Below are 22,401 nucleotides of genomic sequence, written 5' to 3'. Positions count from 1 at the left end.
CCGCCTCCTGGGTTCAAGCAATTCTTGTGCCTCAGCCTCCCGAGGTAGCTGGGATTACAGGCATGTACCACCATGCATGGCTAATTTTTTAAATTTTAGTAGAGACAGTGTTTCGCCATGTTGGCCAGGATGGTCCTGAACTCCTGGTCTCAAGGAATCCATCCACCTTGGCCTCCTTAAGTGCTGGGATTACAGGCATGAGCCACCACACCCAGCCAAAGCTTCATCTTTATATTTTATTTGACTTTGACAGTTTAAATGTTTTAAAAATATTGTGCAGGATTGAGATAAATATAGACCCATGGATTACCTATTAGATTCTACCTCTTTACTAAAATTGGAAGGCAGTATAATGTGTTCAAGAGAGAAGGCTCATTTTCCACTATCCTCTCTAGCTCTAACCTTGGGTAAATTGTTTAAACTTTCTTTTTTTTTTGAGATGGAGTCTCGCTCTGTCGCCCAGGCTAGAGTGCAGTGGCCGGATCTCAGCTCACTGCAAGCTCCGCCTCCTGGGTTCACGCCATTCTCCGGCCTCAGCCTCCCGAGTAGCTGGGACTACAGGCGCCCGCCACCTCGCCCGGCTACTTTTTTGTATTTCTTAGTAGAGACGGGGTTTCACCGTGTTAGCCAGGATGGTCTCGATCTCCTGACCTCGTGATCCACCCGTCTCGGCCTCCCAAAGTGCTGGGATTACAGGCTTGAGCCACCGCGCCCGGCCAATTGTTTAAACTTTTCTAAGCCACAGTTTCCACATCTGTAGAGTGAGGATGGTAATGCTATCAGCATAAAAGGAGGATTAGTAGGATTACACAAGATGATACATGAAAAAGCAATTAGCATGGTACCTGCTACAAAAGCAGCTACTTAGTAAGTCTTAGCTAGTAAAATTATTTTCAACATTCATTCAGTTAAAAAATTGTTCTTGGCTGGGTGTGGTGGCTCAGACCTGTAATTCCAGCACTTTGGGAGGCCAAGGAGGGACAATTGCTTGAGCCCAGGAGTTTAAGACCAGCTTGGGCAATATTGTAAGACCCTGTCTCTACAAAAAGACAAAACAAAAATTAGCTGGGTATAGTGGCATGTACCGGTGCTCCCAGCTGTTAGGAAGGTTGAGGCAGGAGGATCACTTGAGCATGGGAGTTTGAGGCTGCAGTGAGCCATGATCGCACCACAGCACTCCAGCTTGGGTGACACAACCAGATCCTGTCTCAAAAAGAAGGAAAGAAGGAATGAAGGAAGGAAAGAAGGAGGGAAGGAAGGAAGGAAAAGAGGAGAGAGAGGAAGACAGAAAGAAAGAAAGACAGAAAGAAAGAAAGAAAAAGAAAGAAAGAAAGAAAGAAAAAGAAAGAGAAAGAGAGAAAGGAGAGAAAGAAAGAAAGAAGGAAAGAAAAAGAAAGAAAGAAAGAAAGAAAAAGAAATTCTTAAGTGCTTCCTACTTTGCTGGATGCTGGGCTAGGGATGCAGTAGAGATGAACATAGACATGGTCCCTGCCCTCAAGGTGCTTATAGTCTAATAGGGAAGATACTCAAACCACTAATAATGATAATAACAATAATACTATGTGATAAGAATGATGATGTGGCTAGAACAGGTTCCTATGGGAGTTCATAACAGGTGTAGGAAGCCTGGATGAGGAGGGGATGGGGAAGTAGTGACATCTAAGCTAAGACCTTCACCCCTATTTTCACTACATATACAGGTTTTCAACTGGAGATTAACAGATTTTTTTCTAATGCTTTACAGTATCCTCTCTATATTGATGACCACACCATCATTATATATACTCCTGGACTCTGAAATAGACCCCAACCCCTCATCTTGTCAGGGCAGTCCTGCTGTCCCCTAAAACTCCAGATGGCAAAATCTTTACCCCACAAAGTTTTTGTTCCCACCCAAATGGCACTCCCCACACAACTTTCTTCCTATCAAAATTATTCCACTCATTGGCACCATTTTTGACTCCTTCCTCTCCTTTACCCTTTTGTATGCAACTGGTTTCACTATAACGATCGATGAAGTCATTGAAAGCTCACTTCATGGCAACTGGATGGAAGGTGTAGCAGCTACAAAGACCCATAAGATAATACACATGATCTCAATGCTCTTGTAGTTTAGTAAAGAACCATCACATAAGCAGATAATTTTAATGTAATATTATAATTGACATGATGGATGGCAAGAGTGTTATAAGAGTAAGGTAATGTAAAATGTGCTTAACAATAGATTTTAGGAAGGGCAGGGACTAATCAAATTGGATACCCAAACAATCAGAATGAAAGTCAGCCCTAAACAACCACCGTGGTTGTGTCCACAGTGGGTGGGTAAAGCCTTGCATGGGATTTTAACTAGGGATATTTAGCCCAGTTTTGGGTGAGAAGGGAGGTTATCTCTTTCAGGAGAGTCTGGAAGGCTCAATGTGAGCATGAGAATAAAAGAGGTATAATGTAGGCACAGGCGTTGAAAAGAGTGGCATGTGTAGAAATATTTTGAAGTTTATGCTCCTAGAACATAAAATGAGGGCCTTCAATCACCAGGAGCCACTGAAGGGCTTTAAATCTGAGTGTAATAGATTAGATTGCACTAGGGAGTGAATTTTGTGCAGAGGAGCTCAGTGAGGAAGGTGAATGATAGCAGGCACATTTGGTGGCCCATGCAACAGCATTTCTCAGTTTTGTTCTGGCATCACCCTCTCATGGAATCAGTTCCATCACTGAATTTTGATTAGTCTAAGACAATCATAGTCATGTGTTTATGTGTCCATGTACAACCTTGACTTAAAAGGAGAAAGAAGTCAGCTGAGAAGCTTGCAGGAGATGTTTCACTTTCTCACAAAAAGACATGCTCAGGAGAAACCCCCTCCTGCCAAAATGTGTCATGGGAAGGCTGTGGTGATCCTCGTCTGGCACAGGGCACGACCTTGATGAAGCCACTCAGTGGACTCACAGGGTCCTGGATCACCTTATGTTGCCAAGTTAATCATCTCTAGAGATACTTCCAGATTTATTTTGCTTTGCAATCACGGCTCACTGCAGTCTCGACCTTCCAGGCTTAGGTGATTTTTCTACCTCAGCCTCCTGAGTAGCTAGGAGCACAGGCATGTGCCAACATGCCCAGCTAATTTTTTAATTTTTTGTAGAGACAGGGTCTCGCTATATTGTGAGACTGGTCTCAAACTCCTGGGTTCAAGTGACCCTCCCACCTTAGCCTCCCAAAGAGTTGGGACTACAGGCTCAAGCCACTGCACTTGGCCTACTTTCAGATTTCTTGCTGAGATGTTATCTTTCTTATTGCTATTCAAAACACTTCTGAGTTTTCTCTTATACGAAGCTGAAAGCATCTTAACTAATATATAGGGAAAATCAAGGGTCGGCAAAAGAGGCTTCCGTAAGAACTCAGGTGAGTAATGACAGGGCTAGAAGTAGGGCAGAGGAAGAAGGGTGGTGAGGAAGAGATGGATTTAAACACAATGAAGAGAATCAGCAAACTTGATGGAAGGTTGGGTTTGGGAGTGAGGAAGAGATGGAGGAAACACATGACTCTCAGCCGGCCACCAACTCCTTAGATTCTTCCAGCAAAATAGTGCTTATGTTTAACCATATCTATGGGAGGAGTCAGGATTGATGACAGGTTTGCATTTTACACAAATTGAAGCTCAATAGATTCTTTTGAAAATTCATAGTTGCTTCATCTGTTCTTTTATGACATTTTATTGAACATATCTAGGCATTATTTGATGACAAGTCCTTGGTCAGAAATAAAAGCTATAAATATAACATGGTTTTTAATGGGGGAATACACTTTAATTTATAAAACCTGCTTTAGAACATAGTTTCTAGGATCACATTCTAATGAAAACTTGGGATTCCATTTATTTTTTGAGCCATTGCCTCTGCTGTCTGGATGCAGCCTGTCCCTTCAAGGTCCCAGTCCCAGTAGGTGCAGACAAGTCTCTATGTTGATTGCACTGACCCGCCCTCCCCCTCTCCACCCCTACAACTGGGTGTTTTTGTTTATTGGCCCAAATTATCTTAATTTTTGTGTTTTATTTTGTCTTTAGCTTTGCACTTGCTTTGGATTGCACTTCTGATAACTGAATCTTTGTCTTGGCCCAGACACTCCTTTTGTGAAATTCTACCTGGAAAGTCTCCAGCAGAATTTTATTTTATTTTGTTTATTTATTTATTTATTATTTATTGAGACAGAGTCTATCTCTGTCACCCAGGCTGGAGTACTTTTTTGAAATTTTAAGTTAATTTTTAAACTTAATATATTTTCTTCTTTTCTTTTCTTTTTTTTTTTTTTCTTTGAGATGGAGTCTCGCTCTGTTGCCCAGGCTGGAGTGCAGTGGCATGATCTTGGCTCACTGCAACCTCAACCTCCCAGGTTCAAGTGATTCTCCTGTCTTAGCCTCCTGAGCAGCTGGGACTACAGGCACCTGCCACCACGCCTAGCTAGTTTTTGTATTTTTAGTAGAGATGGGATTTCACCATATTGGCCAGGCTGGTCTCGAACTCTTGATCTCAAGTGATCCACCCACCTCAGCCTCCCAAAGTACTGGGATTATAGGCATGAGCCACCACAACCTGCCTCTCGCAGAATTTTAAACACTGCCTTTGCCCAATTAACCAACACTCTGGCCGCCAACCGGCCTCAGAGGCTGAGAGTCTCGCAGTTCGGGCCTTGCTTACACACACATCTCCTGTCTGTCCACACAAAGCTCTACACACATGCTAATAATAATTGTAATAATGGTGACTGTTTTTAATAATTAGCTGCTATTTTACTCATAGTACCTCGTTTAAACCTCACACTAATCTGGTGAGGTAGGTGTTACCATCTCTATTTTACTAATAAAAATTAGGCTCTGAGATACTAAGCAACTTACTTTGTTTACATAATTTAATGAATAGTTGAGCTGGGTTTTGAGCCTAGAACTCAAAGCTCGGTGGTCTTCACTTATCGTTCATGTGATATAAGGAGACACTAAGCTGATAGAATTTAAAGTAAAGCAAAGTTAAACCTATGCCAGTCCACACCATGCTAATGCATATTCTGGGAGGCACTAAATGTGCTTTGCAGGGCAATGTAATTCGGTGCTCTTCCATATTGCATAAGGCTGGCAATGTTAAGTGCACAAATCTGTGTCTAGGTCAAGTATATTTCCTTCTGCCTCATTCTTCCTTTCATCTCTTCTTCCTTGCCTCCATTTTCTACTGGAAGTTCCCTTTTGCTTCATCTCTGTTCTGATTTATATTAATTACTATGAGAAATGATACTATACTAAAATTCCAGTACATTTGAAGGGAAAATTAATTTACCCATAATCTCATAACCCCAACACACGTTATTTTTCTCGTTCTGTGTTCCTCTCAGTATTTGCCCAGGCACATACAAGTCTTCATACTGATAACCATAGTGTAGAAATAACTGAGTATTCTGATTCTTTTTATTATTTGCCTATTTAAAATACTACCTTTTTTCTAAATGTCAAACATAGTACAAGCTTACTGCACAACACTTGCACACACAAAAAAAAACCCAAACCTAAATGCACACATGCACTTAAGAGCTCATGCACGCACACATCACCTCTAATTCCACCAGCCAAAGATAACCATGGTTAATTATGAAAATGTGTATGCATCTATATTTTTCTATACAGAATCTACAATCTAGTGGGATTAAAGTTTGGCATTTAGGAAGCACTATGATTGATGCAGATATGTAATGATTAAGACTTACAGATCGTGCTTTTATACTATCAGGCCCTGAGCTAAGCACTTAATGTTTAATCCTTAACAACAACATTATGAAGTAGGTGTTATTATCACCCCATTTTATATATGGGGAAACTGATTCATCCTAAGTAATTCATCCCAAGCCACACAGTATCAAGTGCCAGTGCCATGATTTGTTTATTTATTTTTTGGGGGATGGAGTTTTGCTCTTGTTGCCCAAGCTGGAGTGCAATGGTATGATCTTGGCTCATTGCAACCTCCACCTCCCGGGTTCAAGAGATTCTCCTGCCCCAGCTTCCCAAGTAGCTGGGATTACAGGTGCCTGCCACAATGCCTGGCTAATTTTTTTGTTTTTAGTAGAGATGGGATTTCACCACGTTGGCCAGGCTGGTCTCGAACTCCTGACCTCAAGTGATCCACCCGCCTCGACCTCCCAAAGTGCTAGGATTACAGGCTTGAACCACCACACCTGGCCTTGTGCCATGCTTTGAACCCAGGCAGTTTGGCTCCAAGACTGGCTTGCGAACTACACTGACATGAAGCTACACCCTTACCCAGGCCTGGATGTGTGGGTATGTCAGGGAAAGCTTCCAGCAGGCAGCGGCCTTTCTGTGGCCTAGAAGTTTAGGAGGTAGCCAAGAGAGGAGGTGGAAATGAAGACATGCAAGGAGTGTGTTCTAACACTCAACAGCCTGTGCAAAGGCAGTGAGGGCAAGAGGGCAGGAAAGTCTGAAGGTGAGCATGGCTAGGTTAGGGAGGAAGAGTGGCCAACATGAGGCTGGGCAAATAAAGAAGGTGGGTTATGCAGGGCTTTGTAAACTCTGTTGAGTTTGGATTTCACCGTGAGGGCATTAATGACTCACTGAAGGTTTTGAGCCAGAAAATGATGTAGAGGGCCCAAGAACACCGAGTCCAGTGTGCAGGACACTGCAGCAATGGGGCCAGAAGTGAGGGCAACCTGCTGACTGGACAGAGACTGAGAAGGAAATGGCAGGACACACAGGGAGACGGGGGAGTTAGGGTGGACGGCAGATTTCCAGCCTGGGCAACTGGGTGGACCAACAGTGTGGATCTTTAATCTCTAAGATTTGGAACCTGACTTCAGTTTGGGACAGGGTCAGTTGGAGTTGCCTGAGAGGTGGGTAGGTGAACATGCCCAGAAGGCAGATGTACAGGATCGGGGGACTGATGCCCAGGAAAAAGGTCTGGGCAGAGTGTCTTCCCAGAAACCTGCCTTGCAGTTCAGTTGCTGATTTCACTAAACTCTTCCGGCCACATCTAATGAAGTTGATGTGCCCAACTAGAGTTGCCCAGACCTTTCTCTACCTTAGAGAGACGTGGGAGGGATTGCTGTCCCAGGGGAAAACAGATCTGAGTGGCTCTTCCCAGAGCTAGCTCCAGGTGTGGAAGTTGACACCAATCTGTCTCACTCCATGAGTGTGATGTGCCTGTGTTATAGGAGTCCTAACCAGTGACCGGGACACACTGTCCACTCTCTCTCCTTGCCAACCCCCAACCCCCAACAGAATGGGACCCAAGCTGTGGCAACTCTACCTCCTAACTACCTCACATATCTCTTTCCTTCTCCTATCCCCTTCCACTTTGTGGGTCAAAGCCTCATGGTTTCTCATCTCCACCACCCCAGGGTCCTCCCAGTGGGTCTCCCTGCCAGCAGCTTCACTTTGCTCTAGTCTCTTCTTCACTTACAACCAGAGTAGGTTTGCTCAAACACAAATCTGAATATCACTGTCTTTCTTCAAATTCTTCAGTGAGTCTCCATATCATGCAAGATGTATCCTCACCACACTCCTCACTCTCATCTCCAGCTCAATAAGCCCCTTGAGAACAGCAGGGCCTCCTTTCTCCCTGCCTGGGTGCATTTGCTAGCCATGCCTGGCAAGCTCCGTCCCACTGGCCACATCTAACTCCTATCTCATTGCTTCCTGGGAGCTTTGGCCTCTCCTCTGTGCCCTCCACAGAGTGCTGGTGAGCCTCTACTAACACCTGAGGGACACTGTGTCTGCACAATTGTCCTGTGACCTCATGATGTGTGGCATGGCCTGCTGGGTCCCCATTCCTGCACCACCAAAGAACAATAACAGCTGCACAGCTCCACACATATTTAGAGGAACTGAGGATATAAGGCTGGGCTTTGAGACCTCACAAATCCCCACACCCTCTGCCCTACTCTGCATCTCACCCATTTCTACAAAACATACTGACTTGTGTCCCTCAAATGCCTTGTATGGACCTTGCATGGGTCCTGACAAAAATAAACCAATGGCAAAGAAATTTTTATGAGACAATTGAGGAAATTTGCATGCAGTTATTTGACAAAATTAAACAACATAAATTTTTAGTGTTATAGTAGAATAAAATTATGATATCTAGAAAAAAAGCACTTACATTTTAAAGAAACATACTAAAGTATACCTCCAGCAATACTAAAATGCATATGCACAGTGTTCTTCATTGCAGCATTGTTTGTAATTCCAAAACATTAGAAACAACCTAAATGTCCACACATATAAAAGTGCTTGCAGGACAGGCACAGTGGCTCACACCTGTAATCCCAGCACTTTGGGAGGCTGAGGTGGGCGGATCATGAGGTCAGGAGTTCGAGACCAGCCTGGCCAATATGGCGAAACCCTATCTCTAATAAAAATACAAAAATTAGCCAGACATGGTGGTGTGCACCTGTAGTCCCAGCTACTTGGAATGCTGAGGCAGAAGAATTGCCTGAACCTGGGAGGCGGAGGTTGCAGACAGTGGAGATCATGCCACTGGACTCCAGCCTGGGCTACAGAGCAAGACTCCATCTCAAAAAAATGAATAAATAAATAAAGAGTGCTTGCATAAACTATGATACATTCATATGGTGGAGTATTTTGCAACTGTAGAAAAATAAACGAAGACATCTATGAACTTAGATGGAGGTGATTTCCAGAATTTATCATTAAGTGCGTGTGTGCGTGTGTGTGTGGAGGGGGAGGCAACAACCACACAAAACAAGGTGTGAAAGAGTATTATAGCTGCCCTTTATGTAAGAAAGAAAGGGTTATAAGAAAATATGTACTTGAGCAAAAGAAAAACAAAAAGGGAAAGTTAGAAATTAGTGAGATTGGTTATCTACAGGGGGATGAGTGAGAAAAGGGTGGGAAAAAGAGGGACTAGGAATGGGGAATTAGGGACAGAGAGGGACAGTGTCTTCAAAGACACTTTTTCATTTAACTCTGGCTCTTAGAATCATGGTGAAGTTCTGCATACCAGAAAACTAAGTAATTAATTGAAACCAACCAGGATGTAAGGAAACCCCGAAGTGGAATATACAAACACTAACAACCTAACAGCATTTCAAATGAATAGATAACCAAACTGAAGGAGGTGGGAGGGGGAAAGAACTGACCTAAATAACCATAGAAAACAGCATTTTGACTGGATATTGTAAGGCTCAAGACCAAAACAAAAAAAAATACGGAAAGAAAAATACTGTATTCTTGTTAGTAGATTTGTTTTTCACAGAGGTATGCATTGGCAATTCTGCAGCTATTTTATGTGTACTAGGATTAAACAAATATGCAAATATTGTATATTTTAGATAATCATAGCCAGGTTTCTCACTTGTCAGAGAAGTTAGAAATACGGAAAGGAGATGGCTAAATGAATCTATTGAATTGAAATAGTAGGTATCAGTATGAACTCATTTTTTAATCATATTTATACAGGTAGATATATAAATACCTACAGAAGTGTATGTATGTGTGGGTTAATATACATACATATATTTCCCACTGGGGAGAGCCTAGAAGCATTGAAAACCCAGAAGCAATGAGTACACATAGTTCCGAGATCCTAGTTTTGAAATACCTTCCCCAGTAAAAGGAAACAAGGATCTTTGGCTGACTTCAAGGCTGGGGCACAGACAATACAAGATAAGCCTGGAACATCTTTGGCACAGAAAGTATCTGGAAATACTCACAATAAGAGAGGAGATTTGTCATAAAAGACACAGAAGCCAATGTGAAGGAGCTCCTACAGGCTAAAGCTTTATTTGAGCAATAAAATAGATATTGACGGTATTAGATTATAACCTTTAGAATAAAATATCTATAAATCTGTACTAAGAAAATAATTGAATGAATGGAAGGATAAATAAAGGAGAAGAGACTACAGAAGAATTCCAATTATTAAATGTAGGTGGAAAGAGGGAAATAGAAAGTCACTATCAGACACACATTATAGTAATATTGGCTGCATGCAAGATCCATAATGGATGCTCAAGTTAGTGAGCAGAAGCTTATTTTGAAACTGAATATTTTTATAGTCACAAAGTATCTTCCACAAGATATTTATGAATTCCAAAGGGATAAATAGTAATATTACAGTTGATGAACCTGGCGGACACTACTTTAATCAAGGGATTAAGGTTAAGATCACAATGAATAAGACATACTATGTCTTGGATATGAAATTATGTGTGGAAATGATAAGCTGAGACTGGAACTACTGTGACATTTTGCAAAAACTGTGTGTCATCAATCGAGTCATGAGAAAACATCAGATAGACCCAAATTGAGGTACGTTCCATGAAATAATTGACCATTACTCTTCAAAAGTGCCGCCATCATGAAAGACAAGAAAAGACTGAGGAACTGCCGTAGATTGGAGGTAAATAAGGAGATGTGACAATGAAATGCAGTGCTGGGGTCCTGGATGGGATCCTGGGCTAGAAAAAAGATACCGATTGGAAAACTGGTGAAATTCAAGTAAGGCCTGGAGTTTAGTCAATAGTGCATCAATGTTAAATTCCTGGTTTCGATCATTGTACTATGGTTACATAAGATGGTAACATTAGAGGATGCTGGGTGAGGGGTATTTGGGAAACTTGTACTAGTTTTGCAATTTTTCTGTTACATAAATAATTCCCCCCCCACAAAAGTCTAAAAGATACACATTAGATTATGGATGAAAAAACTAAGTCTGATATTTGCTTCAAATATTGTCAATAATTGTTGAAGCAAGGTGATGGGTACATCAAGGCTTTGTAGTGTTCTTTCTAAATTTGTGTATGTCAGACAATTTCCTTTAGAAAAATAGAAATTACATATACATGTATTAAGCCCTTTCTATATGCCAGGCACTGTGGTTAGCCATGGGGACTTGGCTAACAACGGGGACTTGAGGCCCTGCCTCAAGAAGCTCACAGTCAACAGGGGGAAAGCAGACATGACACGCAGGGAGTGTATAAAGAGTGATGTGATAGAGGAAGCACAGGATGCCTGGGAGCAGGGGAGAAAAGAGTGCGCCAAACAGAAGAAACAGCATGCAGAGCCTTGGGCTAGAGAGAAAGGCTAGCTTGTAAGTCATAGAGAAAAATCTGCAAATGACCTCAGGGAATGCAGCTGAGGTCTTTTGTCTGCCCAGGGCAAGGACAACTCAGCCAGATTCTTTGGGCCTATAAAACTTTGTGACATTATTTGTAATTTAGTCTTTTTAAACAAATTTAGAAGGCAATCTCTCTATGCTCTTTATCAAACCTCCCTATCCTCTTTCCTGTCATCACCCTCTTATCACACTTTCCTCCTCTCTCCACAATGTTTTCTCATCTGTCATAAAACTGCAGCCTATTTAACCAGATCCTCCTTAAGCAGTGTTTACAGGATACTGGTCCCCAGTGACCTTCTGAGGCAGCCAAATAGATCTGAAATCTTGTTGTGCTTTTATGGATAGCCTTGAAATTAATTGCTGTCATTTTCTTCCTAGCAGAGCTTGGAACTCTGGAGACTAAAGTGGTGTGGGAGTGGCCGCTCCCAACTAGACTCCACCCTCTTCAGAAGGCAGTTGTCATAGTATTAAAACCGCTAACATATACATCAGGAGGTGGCCTTGAGAAGCTGAGCGGAGACCAGCTGGACTTTAATCAGGTTAGTATTGACCTTAAAACTCTTCATAAATGTTCTCATGTCTACTTCACTAAGGAAAAACAATTTTCAATGTGTTAGTTTGTGTGAGTACTTTATGTCCTTGCTGCTTTTGTGTGTGCTTAGGAGACAACTTAAGCATTGTTTGTTAGCTCCTGAAGGACATGTCGGTAAAGAAAAATAATATTCAACGATTAGAAAACAAGGGCAAAGAATTTGATGATATGAGAAAAGTGAGAGTGGTATCATTGTGGGCAATCTGAAGATACAACCACATCGGTGACAGGCCACATGCTGCAGCTTGCTTATGGTAAAGTTGTTTATTAAAAACATGTATTCATGTGATTCATACAGGAGTCAACACACAATTATACTAGATTTAAAGTTGGCAGGGTCACACATTTGGGAGCACCACTTGATCAGTGAAAAGAAAATACATCTGGATGGTTGTATTCCTCTAGAACTGGTACTTCCAAATGGGAAACCAATCATCAATGCTTGCCAATCAGAATCTAAATTTACACTTCCATCATTGATTTTACACAGATTAGTTTATTGCTCAAACAAGTGACTTTGTGACTGAGCACCAAGTAGCATGCTATTTTTCCTTCTTCTTCTCCTCCTTCTTCCCTCCTTCTCTTTGTTCTCTTTGCCCTCTTTCTTCTTCCTCCCCCTCTTTTTCCTCTGCCGCCTCTTCTTCCTCCACATCCTCTGCCTTCTAGTTCAACGTATCTGGGACCAAAGGGCGAACAGGGTTTAAAGTCTCAAAATTGCAAGTGAATCTAAATATATAGGACTTTTAGGGTAGTAGGCAAGTGGATCTAAGAACAGTAATAACCCCCTCTTAAGCTGTTATATTCCCTGTCCAACAGAATATGCAAAGTCCTTCTATGTGCAAGTTCTTCCTATCTGCCAAATTAAATATTACCCTGGGCTACCCTGCCAAAGCACTTACTCAATTTTTTAAAGTAATTTTTGGTGTAGTCATGATGTTTCTACTCTGTGGGAGAGTTTGGTTGCTTTGATCATTCTTTTTAAACAGCAGATTGGTGGGTTTCATAATCAGGATTGGTTATTTTATTGCCATAATCCTAGCTTGTTTTTTTTTCCCCCCCCACACTTTTTGTTTGTTAATTTTGAGACAGTCTCGTTCTGTCACCCAGAGTGGAGTGCAGTGATGTGACCATGGTTCACTGCAGCCTTAACATCTTGGGCTCAAGTGATCTTCCTGCCTCAGCCTCCTGAGTATCTGGGACTACAGGTGTGGAACACCAATCCTGGCTAATTTTTTTGTTTTAAATAGAGACTTTATTTAATTGCCCAGGCCAGTCCTGAACTCCTGAGCTCAAGCAATCTTCCTTCCTTGTTTGTTTTTTAATTACTCTATACACTGTATTCTAAACCAGCGACCCCTATGAGGCAAATGAAAAAAAAAAAAAAAAAAAAAAAGGATTGCTCTTGAGATATCTAGCCATGTTATACCCTATGAAGCACGGACTGAACTTTGAGCAATGCGCTACACTGTGCTTAAAGACGATGACAACTTCTCTGCTTCCCAGGAGCTCACAGTTTGAGGGATGGGGGATGCAAAAATGGTAACTTCTGCAGGCTGTAAATATTCAATAATAAGGCATAACAGGAAGAAACTAGTCTGAATGTCAGAAGACCTAGGTTCTAATCCAGACTTTAACACTAACTAGCTAGTTGGCAAATTGCACAAACCTGGAGGAAAGGCTAGCTAGATCCCTTCTATCTCTATAATTTGGGAAGTCTTGAGGGGACAGCTAGATGTATCAATAGAACATACAGTTTTTATAAGGCACATGAAGTCACCAAACAGGTTGGAACATAATGCAAGTTAGTAGTGCCTGGAATAATTACCAACATAAAAATAAATAAATAAATGAAAACAAAGGTCTCACACAGGAAAGCCTCAGAATCTCAGAGGGACCTTGTGAAGTCACATTGGTGTTGGACCTGTCTAGTGCAAACAGAATTCACAGGTGAAAACAATCCTGCTAAGAAGAAGGAAGACACTCCTGTTGTTCCACCATATATATACCAGCATGCATTTTGTTTCTCTAGACTCATTCATTCATCCATTCATGCATTCATTCATTCATTTTAGAGAAACCAAGAGACTGTTAACCATGGCGGGGAAGCCCAAGCTTCACTACTTCAATGGACGGGGCAGAATGGAGTCCATCCGGTGGCTCTTGGCTGCAGCTGGAGTGGAGGTATGTTCTGAGTTAGGTTATCTTCAGTTGGACCTAATTGATCGTATCAAAATATTTTAGTAAGCCAAGAGACTTCCATACTAGATGACCTGTGAGTATTTTGGCCTCCAATAAAAACATCCCCAGTCATTTTTTTAAAAATGGACAAATTTTACCAAATGAAATTTTAAAAATCTGTCCATCAAAGAGCACATGAAAAAGAAGACATGAACAATGAAAATATATTTTGAAAAGAATCATCAACTAATCACAATGAGTGGACCTTATTTGCATTAGGGTTTAAACAAACTATAAAATATAACTTATGACACATAACAATCGGGAACCTGAATATTGATTGAATATTAGATAATATTAAAGAATTATTGTTAAATTTTTAGTGTGATTTTGTGATGTTAGGTATGATGTTTCTGTTATGTTTCAGAGATACACACTAAAGTATTTAGGATGAGGTAATATGATGCCTCAGATTTGTTTCATATTATGACTAGAGGAGGAGAAAAGCTGGGCATACAAATGAAAGACTGGCTTGGGTTGGGGATTATTGCAGCTAGATGATTGAAACAAAGAGGACTGTTGTATTTTATGTGTATTTTATATACATATGAGAAATTTATACAATAAAATGGTAAGTACATAAGAAACTAAGTGTCATTAAACATAAACTATAAATCACAATGAAGGCAGGGAGGAAGTGGATTGTAACAAACTGCCTGTTAAAGACTGAGTATATTCAGTCAGCAGTTATTTTGTTGTGCACCTACTAAGTGCCAGGTTCTGTCTTGAGGATTGACAGTGAACAAGGCAGACACAATTCCTGCCCTGAGGCAGACTACATACATGTCTACGAGGACTCAGATAAGTAAACAGGTGATTAAAATCAGGGGTGGGGGCTTCTAGAACACCCAAGCATTCCCCAGTGCTACCAGGCCATCCTTCCAGTGTTTGAGCAGGAAATGCTGGGAGGTGTCTGTGGGACTCCGCTAAGCGCTGCCCTCTAGAGGTGTCACTGAGAAAAACACTTCCCAGTCCAGACAAGAGTCCCTCAGTAACTGCCTGAGCGTTTTCCTCCAGAGAAAGTAATGGAAAAACTCAGAAGATCTTGTCCCTCGGGTGTCAGCAGAAAAGGAGGGTTTCAGGTGAGGTGGAACTTCTAGCACACCCCTTCAGCTTCAACGCCACGTGGACCTGAACCTTGGGGTGGCGCTTTCTCCATTGCTTCAGGAGGGCTTGAAACTTTAGCCTCACCCTTTCTCAATCCGATGAGGAAACAAGCACATAAGAAATCCAAACACTGCCATTCCAGGTTGTTTTCTTTGTACAAATGAATACGCTGTTTCACTGTCACCCAGACATCAGTTCTGCAGCTCAGTGCCTTTTCTCCAGTGATGTTCCCTCCCTAATCATGGACATTTGTGAGACTGTGGGGAGGTGAAGTGAATTAAAAGACGGAGCAGGCCAGGAGCAGTGGGTCACACCTTTAATCCCAGCACTTTGGGAGGCCGATGGGGGAGGATTGCTTGAACCCAGGAGTTCAAGATGAGTCTAGATCCCATAGCGAGACCCCAGCACTACAAAATAGAAATAAAAAATTAGCTGGATGTGATGGTGCATAAATATCGTCCCAGCTACTCAGGTGGCTGAGGTGGGAGGGTCACTTGGGCCTGGTAGATCAAGGCTGTAATGAGCGGTGATCACACCACTGTACTCAAGCCTGGGCGACAAAGTTAAGACTTGGTCTCAAAATAAATAAATTAATGAAAAAGAAGATTGAGCAGTTATATGGTCTGACTCATGCCTGTTTCTTGAGGGATCTAATCTAAATTTCCAAGCAGCCATGACGAACTTCTTCTGTATCCCCTGCCAAACTCAGACATCTTATGTTCTCCAAATTATGTACCAGATGGGGGCCATTCAAGGTCACAAGTCTATAATGCTATGGAACGAACTAACAAGAACCCATTTACTGTTTCTGCTTCCAGTTTGAAGAGAAATTTATAGAATCTGCAGAAGATTTGGAAAAGTTAAGAAATGGTAAGATCAAGTCTCTAAGTGCCTCTGATGAGGGTATCTGGTATCTAGTAGAGAAGGTACAGTTGAAGATTTTTTTGTTTGTTTGTTTGAGACAGAGACTGGCTCTGTCGCCCAGGCTGGAGTGCAGTGGCGCGATCTCGGCTCACTGCAAGCTCTGCCTCCCGGGTTCATGCCGTTCTCCTGCCTCAGCCTCCCGAGTAACTGGGACTACAGGCGCCCAACACCATGCCAGGCTAGTTTTTTATTTTTTATTTTTTATTTATTTTTTATTTGATTTAGTAGAGACAGGGTTCCACTGTGTTAGCCAGGATGGTCTCTATCTCCTGACCTCGTGATCTGCCTGCCTCGGCCTCCCAAAGTGCTGGGATTACAGGCATGAGCCACCGCGCCTGGCCATAGTTGAAGATTTTAACACCAGGTGATGCCTATGTGTGTGTAGGGTGGTAGTTGGGTTGGTGGAGAGGGAGAAAGTGGTTAAAGTGGAAGGGATGTGGCTCCCTGAACAGATCTGGCAACTCTCTCCAGGCTAAAAGGCCAGACCTCTCAGAGTATTTCCTAGAGGAACCACCCCCAGTGCCCTGAGAATGCCCTTTCCTTGTTTTCATGCTTGGGGCACCGTGAATGAGCTGTGGTCATCAGCTCAGGATCCCACACAGACTTCCCCATCCAAGGACACACAAGAACATTAATAAGACGAAAAGAATAGAAATAGATGTGGCCATTACCTTGAGTGGTTTTCTTTCATGGGTCATGTGACAAGGTCGTATTGTAGTAATATTGTAGGCTTGGAAGAACACAGAAAGGGACCTCTGCATAAAATCGTGTCTCAGAACCTACTTTAAAGGCCATGGATACCGTGAGACTTACCCTGGGAAGTTCTCATTTTAAATGACATCTTCCTGGCACTCCCATGGTAACGTGTCTCAACTTTTCCCTAAAATATCATGAAGATAAATCAACGCAAGAAAAATACAAGGGACCTACTATGTACCTGGATGGGGAATAAAAGCATAGATGAAATAACAGGCTAAAAGGTAAAAGGAATCAGATCGGAAAAAGAACTACAGGCAGCTAAAATCAAAATACTATTTCATTTTGGAGGTTAATAGGCAATAATTTCTTTTTCATTTTATAACCTCAGTCATTTCAACTATCGTCTTCTATTTTTGAAATAGTGGGATTCATAGAAATTTCATGCTCCTTTTTTTTTTTTTTCCTTCTTTCTAAAGATGGGAGTTTGATGTTCCAGCAAGTACCAATGGTTGAGATTGACGGGATGAAGCTGGTGCAGACCAGAGCCATTCTCAACTACATTGCCAGCAAATACAACCTCTATGGGAAAGACATAAAGGAGAGAGCCCTGTACGGTATATTTTCTGTTCTTCCATCCACAGAGAACACAGAGTGATTTAGGTCCTTCCTTGAGTGGGCAGGACCGTGGCAGGGCATCATGACTAGCAGCAGGCTGGGCCTTGGGCGTACATACTGAGGTCCAGTATTGCAGACTCCCGTGGAGATGAGGGAACAGTGAACATGGGGAGGGTTCAGGTGAAGGTGATTCTAGAAGAGGATGCAGTCCATGGATCCAGCACCCTGACAAAGGTTTCCAAACACTCATAAACCCTATGAACTGAGGAGGATAGGGAATCGTGATTCAGGTACTCAGAGCTTCAGAGGCTGGACTCCAGCCAACAGCTTAGCACAGGCATAGAATGTTTGAGAGTCTGTAGATGAAGGCCTGGGGAGGGAAGATTGCAAAGAAGCTGAATATCAGGTCCCAGTAATTCCAAGAATGATGATCAGGAACCCAAGTTACCAGCCAATTATATAGACTGGTAAACTTGAGCAAGGCTAGTAGAGGCGGGCGCTGAGAACTCTGGGGTTACCCTGACACATTGATTCAAGGCTGAAGCACCTAGATTTATAGAATACCAGCAAAGCCATGGGGTCTTCTCACTGTTGTGAGAGGGCTGCCTGATTCTAAATAACATCCTATGTGAAACTTCAAAAAGTTTAATGTAAAGTTACCAATGACCCAGCAACTCCTCTACTAGGTATATACCAAAAGAATCAAAATACTTCCGCACCAAATCTTGTACATAAACATACAGTGCAAATAACAGCAATTTTCATGGTATTCAAAAAGTAGAAACAACCCAAATGTCTATCAACCAATAAATGGAGGAACAAAGTGTGCCTTAGCCCACTTTCCATGCAATGGAACAATATTTAGTCATGAAAAGAAATGAAGTACTGATGCATGCTACAAGAAAGTTGAGCCTTAAAGACACATTACATGAAAGAAATCAGACACACAAAAGAAAAAAGGTCTCCTAAAATATGTCCTGGTTGTAACTGTGCAAAGAATTTCACCAAGGAAGGGGATCTTTTAGGTGGGGTCTCAAGTAATGCACATGTGGCTAGAGTCAGGCAACAGCACATGGAGAGGGCTGTAGAATTATGTTTCATGGGAGTTACGGGAAAAACTGCTAATATTGGGCATAGAAGTGGGCCTGGGAGATGAAAAATGATGAGACAGGATGAGGAACATGACAGAGATGGCTGTGCCAGGGACTCTCTTGGGATTACTCAGGAGGCAGGTCTTTGACAATTTGACTCACACTAACTGTATGCACAGAACAAACCATAATAAAGATGATCTATCCTGGCACAGCATTGGTGGGTACTGGCAGTGATTCCACCAATTTCTCTCATGACTGTGACTGTAGACAGGTCACCGATGCTCTTTGTACCTGTATTTGGTCATGTGCATAGCAAAGATTTTAGAGATATATCTACCTCGATAAGTTGTTTTAAGAAATAAATGGCAGCCGGGCATGGTGGCTCATGCCTGTAATCCTAGCACTTTGGGAGGCCAAGGCGGGTGGATCACGTGAGGTCAGGAGTTCGTGACCAGCCTGGCCAACATGGCGAAACCCTCTCTCTACTAAAAATACAAAAATTATCTGGGCATATTGGCAGGCATCTGTAAGCTTAGCTACTCAGGAGGCTGAGGCAGGAGAATCCCTTGAACCCTGGAGGCGAAGGTTGCAGTGAGCCAAGATTGTGTAACTTCACTCTGGCTTGGAGAACAAGGGAAACTCCATCTCAAAAAAAAAAAAAAAAGAGAGAGAGAGAGAAAGGAGGAAGGAAATGTCAATATACATGCAAAAATCAGAGCATACTGACTAGAATACAAAAGGCACCCACTGGAGATGAATTACTTTGCCACCATCTGACCCTCTATTCTCTTAGGTTTTTATAAACCCACAAAATCTAAGGCAAGAGGCATTTGATGCTTTGGCTGTTTTTGTCTTTCAGAATTGATATGTATACGGAAGGTATGGCAGATTTGAATGAAATGATCCTTCTTCTGCCCTTATGTCGACCTGAGGAAAAAGATGCCAAGATTGCCTTGATCAAAGAGAAAACAAAAAATCGCTACTTCCCTGCCTTCGAAAAAGTAAGTGAAGCTGTTCAGCATTTTGGGGCACTGAGTTTAGAGGCCAGTAGAAAAATAGTGGCTGGGCATTCCTGGGGCACTGACCTTCACTTTCAGTGAGACTTCCTGAACACCAATGCAGCTCTCTGACTCTCAAGGCATTTTATGAAAATTGACTTAGAGGAGCAATGATACCACTTATCTCCAAGTTATAATTTTCCAGCAAAATTTCAATTTACTAGACTCCAGTATAGAATTCTCTATTCAACAAAATTTTGTTTGTAAGTAGAACGTGGGCTGTGGAAGGCTCTGAATCACATAGAGGTTGCTGTTGAGTCTATGGAACATATGGAGAAATGAAGACTCTGAAATAGTCTACTCCTGGAGGAAGAGTGCTGTCATGAAGGTGGAGTCATTGCCCAAGACAGATTGGAGAGGGAGAGAGCAGAGTGTAGAGCCACATCCTGAATGTCAGGGCTACACACTGTAGGGCCTGGGGCAGACAGAACATGCAGCAGCAGATGCTAAAACCCTGGCCCATGTGGAAAATGCAAGCAGGGTGGGTGGTGTGGATGCCACAGTGATGCGGAATGAGAAGAGAAAATGGAGCCTGGGCTCCAACCCAGGAGTGAGCTAGAGCCACATTCTTGCTCCCTCACTCAATCAGGGAACATAAAGGCCTGGACCTTCACACCATCCAGTTAGGCCACACAGGTGGGAATGTCAGGCTGAAAAGACTCAGGGAGAAGCAGGGGTCCCAGCCTGGGTGGGCATGTGTTTCTGATCTGATGTCTCAAATTCTCCAGGTGTTACAGAGCCACGGACAAGATTACCTTGTTGGCAACAAGCTGAGCCGGGCTGACATTAGCCTGGTGGAACTTCTCTACTATGTGGAAGAGCTTGACTCCAGCCTTATCTCCAGCTTCCCTCTGCTGAAGGTGACCCATTTCACAGCCCTCAGAGAGGCAGCTCCACATGTCCCATCTTGGGGTCTAGTATCTGGGTCCTTGGACTGGCCATGTTCTGACCCCAGCCTTTTTCAGGCCTTCACTACCCCTAGGTCTCCAAAATGAGCTTCCAGATTCCAATTTTGAGGCAAGAAAGACTCTTGTTATGGAAAGGAAATTCGTGGTGCATGCTACCCCATGAAAAGTATTTTGCCTTTTATCATGGAAAAGACCCAGGGCCCAGCATCTTCCTCCCTCCCCCATTCCTCTGTGGTCTATTCCTGAGTTTTCTGTGATGCCCTTTATCCCAGGACTGTCCTTGTGTTCCCACACTGAGTTGGTCTGAGCAGGGCCCTTTCCATCTGGTTCCTTCCTTAGGCTCTGGCCAGGGTGGCCAGCAGGAGCTATCAGATAATCATGTTCCTCTGTGCACAGCTCACCAACCACACTGCCCCCAACCCTGTATCTCTCACTGAGAAAAGGTGGTCCCATGGTTTGACTTTAATATTTTCTATAACATTTTACTTTCTAACTCATTTCTCCGTATTTTCATTTCTGCTTAGAGACTGATCTGTATTGATATCTCATGGGCACATTATTTTTTCTTGTCTTATACAAGAGTCACTAATCTACAGGATTAATATGTAAGGAGAAAGATAGGGATGACTGAACTGATTAAAAGTTTAAGACATCTTTGGGGAAAATAAAGTGAGCTACATGTCCTTCCTCTTATCTTCATTTCTCACTGGGTGTCTGTTTCTGCCTCCATGCTGGTGCTGATGGAGGGGACTCGCTTGGTGTTTGGCAGGAGGGGTCAGATTCCCTGGGTGGTATTAATGGTGGTGGCAGGCCTTGGCTTCACTCTGAGGCTGTGCTTTGTGAATTACAGGCCCTGAAAACCAGAATCAGCAACCTGCCCGCGGTGAAGAAGTTTCTACAGCCTGGCAGCCCAAGGAAACCTCCCCCAGATGCAAAAGCTTTAGAAGCAGCCAGAAAGATTTTCAGATTTTAATATAAAGCAGCCATGGAGGCCAAGAACATGCAAGACCAATATTCTAAAGTTTGCAACAATGAAGTGCTTTACTTAAGTGTTTACTGTGCCTGTTGTAAAGCTAATGAACCCTTTTCAATTATATGCTAATTAAATAATAAAAACTCCTATTTGCCTACTTAGTTAAAACTTAAGCCTTTTCATTAGGATCTGATATGAATTCAGATTTCTAATCTCCTCCTAACCTGTCTCTTTCTTGAAATTAAAAATTTAGTAAAAATGGGAAATGTAAGTTATATGGTTTGACTTTTACCAAGAATTATCCTGTAACATTTATCATACAATCTATTAAAATATCAATGTAGAAATGCGCTCCTGACATTTTCAGGTACGCACAGGAGAAGAGTTACCATTCTGGGTAATGGCATAAAGACATTTTCTTCTTTTCCTGGACAGTCATTTTATTTCTGATAAAAGCGTTCTTTCTCCTGCATTTTTACAACGATGATTCTGTCTGCTGTGGATTCCTGTCTTCTAGGAGGTGAGGAAATATTGAAGAGCAAACAGACCCACCCTCTGCTCTCAGGCCACCCTGTTGTCCTTTACAGTATGTGTGCTCCTGGCTCATCCTCACTCTGCTCCTTAAGGCTCTGTGGGGTCCCGGGCATGAACCTTCCCTGACTTCCCTCAGTGCCACTCAGACCTGGGTTGCCAAGATACAGATGGTATATGTGAATTACATACAAATAACTACATGCGAAATCATTTTTCCCTGGTGTGTCATTGTGCCAGAATGCTTAGATTAGGAGTGCTTTCTAGTTTCAGCCCCTACTGGGCCTATAATGTTACTCTCTCCCAGGATACCTGGGCTTCTGCAATTTGAGTTCTCCTGTTAGAGTGAGCTTCCCCACAGTTGGCAGAGGTGGGTGAGAGAGCAGACAGACACACACGCTTCCTACCTGCAGCTTCACTTTGCTCTAGTCTCTTCTCCACTTACAACCAGAGTAGTTTTTCTGAAATGCAAATCTGAATATCACAGAATTCTTCAGTGAGTCCTGACTGCATGTAGAATGCATCCTCACACCCATCC

At 42.5% G+C, this 22,401-nt stretch overlaps 2 protein-coding genes across 3 annotated transcripts in view; both read left to right on the top strand.

The window, feature by feature from the left end:
• The window catches only part of LOC103883727 (glutathione S-transferase alpha-4-like), a 29,331-nt gene extending 17,720 nt beyond the window's left edge, over positions 1–11,611 (top strand). Inside the window, exon 3 of the mRNA XM_021937367.2 lies at positions 11,506–11,611. Within this exon, the coding sequence (XP_021793059.1) occupies positions 11,506–11,589 (84 nt within the window). The 3' untranslated portion in view covers positions 11,590–11,611. The remainder of the gene's footprint in view (positions 1–11,505) is intronic.
• Positions 11,508–21,505, top strand: LOC101001730 (glutathione S-transferase A3). Of its 2 annotated transcripts, XM_009205381.3 has the most exons (7): positions 11,508–11,663; positions 13,789–13,897; positions 15,880–15,931; positions 17,161–17,293; positions 19,253–19,394; positions 20,180–20,311; positions 21,210–21,505. In XM_009205381.3, exons 2-7 carry the CDS (start codon positions 13,811–13,813, stop codon positions 21,330–21,332), a joined length of 669 nt encoding a protein of 222 aa, XP_009203645.1. In that variant the 5' UTR covers positions 11,508–11,663; positions 13,789–13,810; the 3' UTR covers positions 21,333–21,505. The 2 variants fall into 2 exon arrangements, with proteins under 2 accessions (XP_009203645.1, XP_017813423.1); XM_017957934.2 differs by lacking the exons at positions 11,508–11,663; positions 15,880–15,931 and having other exon boundaries at positions 13,804–13,897; positions 21,210–21,479.
• The last annotated feature ends 896 nt before the right edge of the window (positions 21,506–22,401 follow it).

This window comes from Papio anubis, chromosome 6, assembly GCF_008728515.1.
Source record: "Papio anubis isolate 15944 chromosome 6, Panubis1.0, whole genome shotgun sequence".
In the NCBI taxonomy this organism is placed as follows: domain Eukaryota; kingdom Metazoa; phylum Chordata; class Mammalia; order Primates; family Cercopithecidae; genus Papio; species Papio anubis.
The sequence above is the reverse complement of the archived record's forward strand: the minus strand, read 5'-3'. Positions and strand labels throughout refer to the sequence as shown.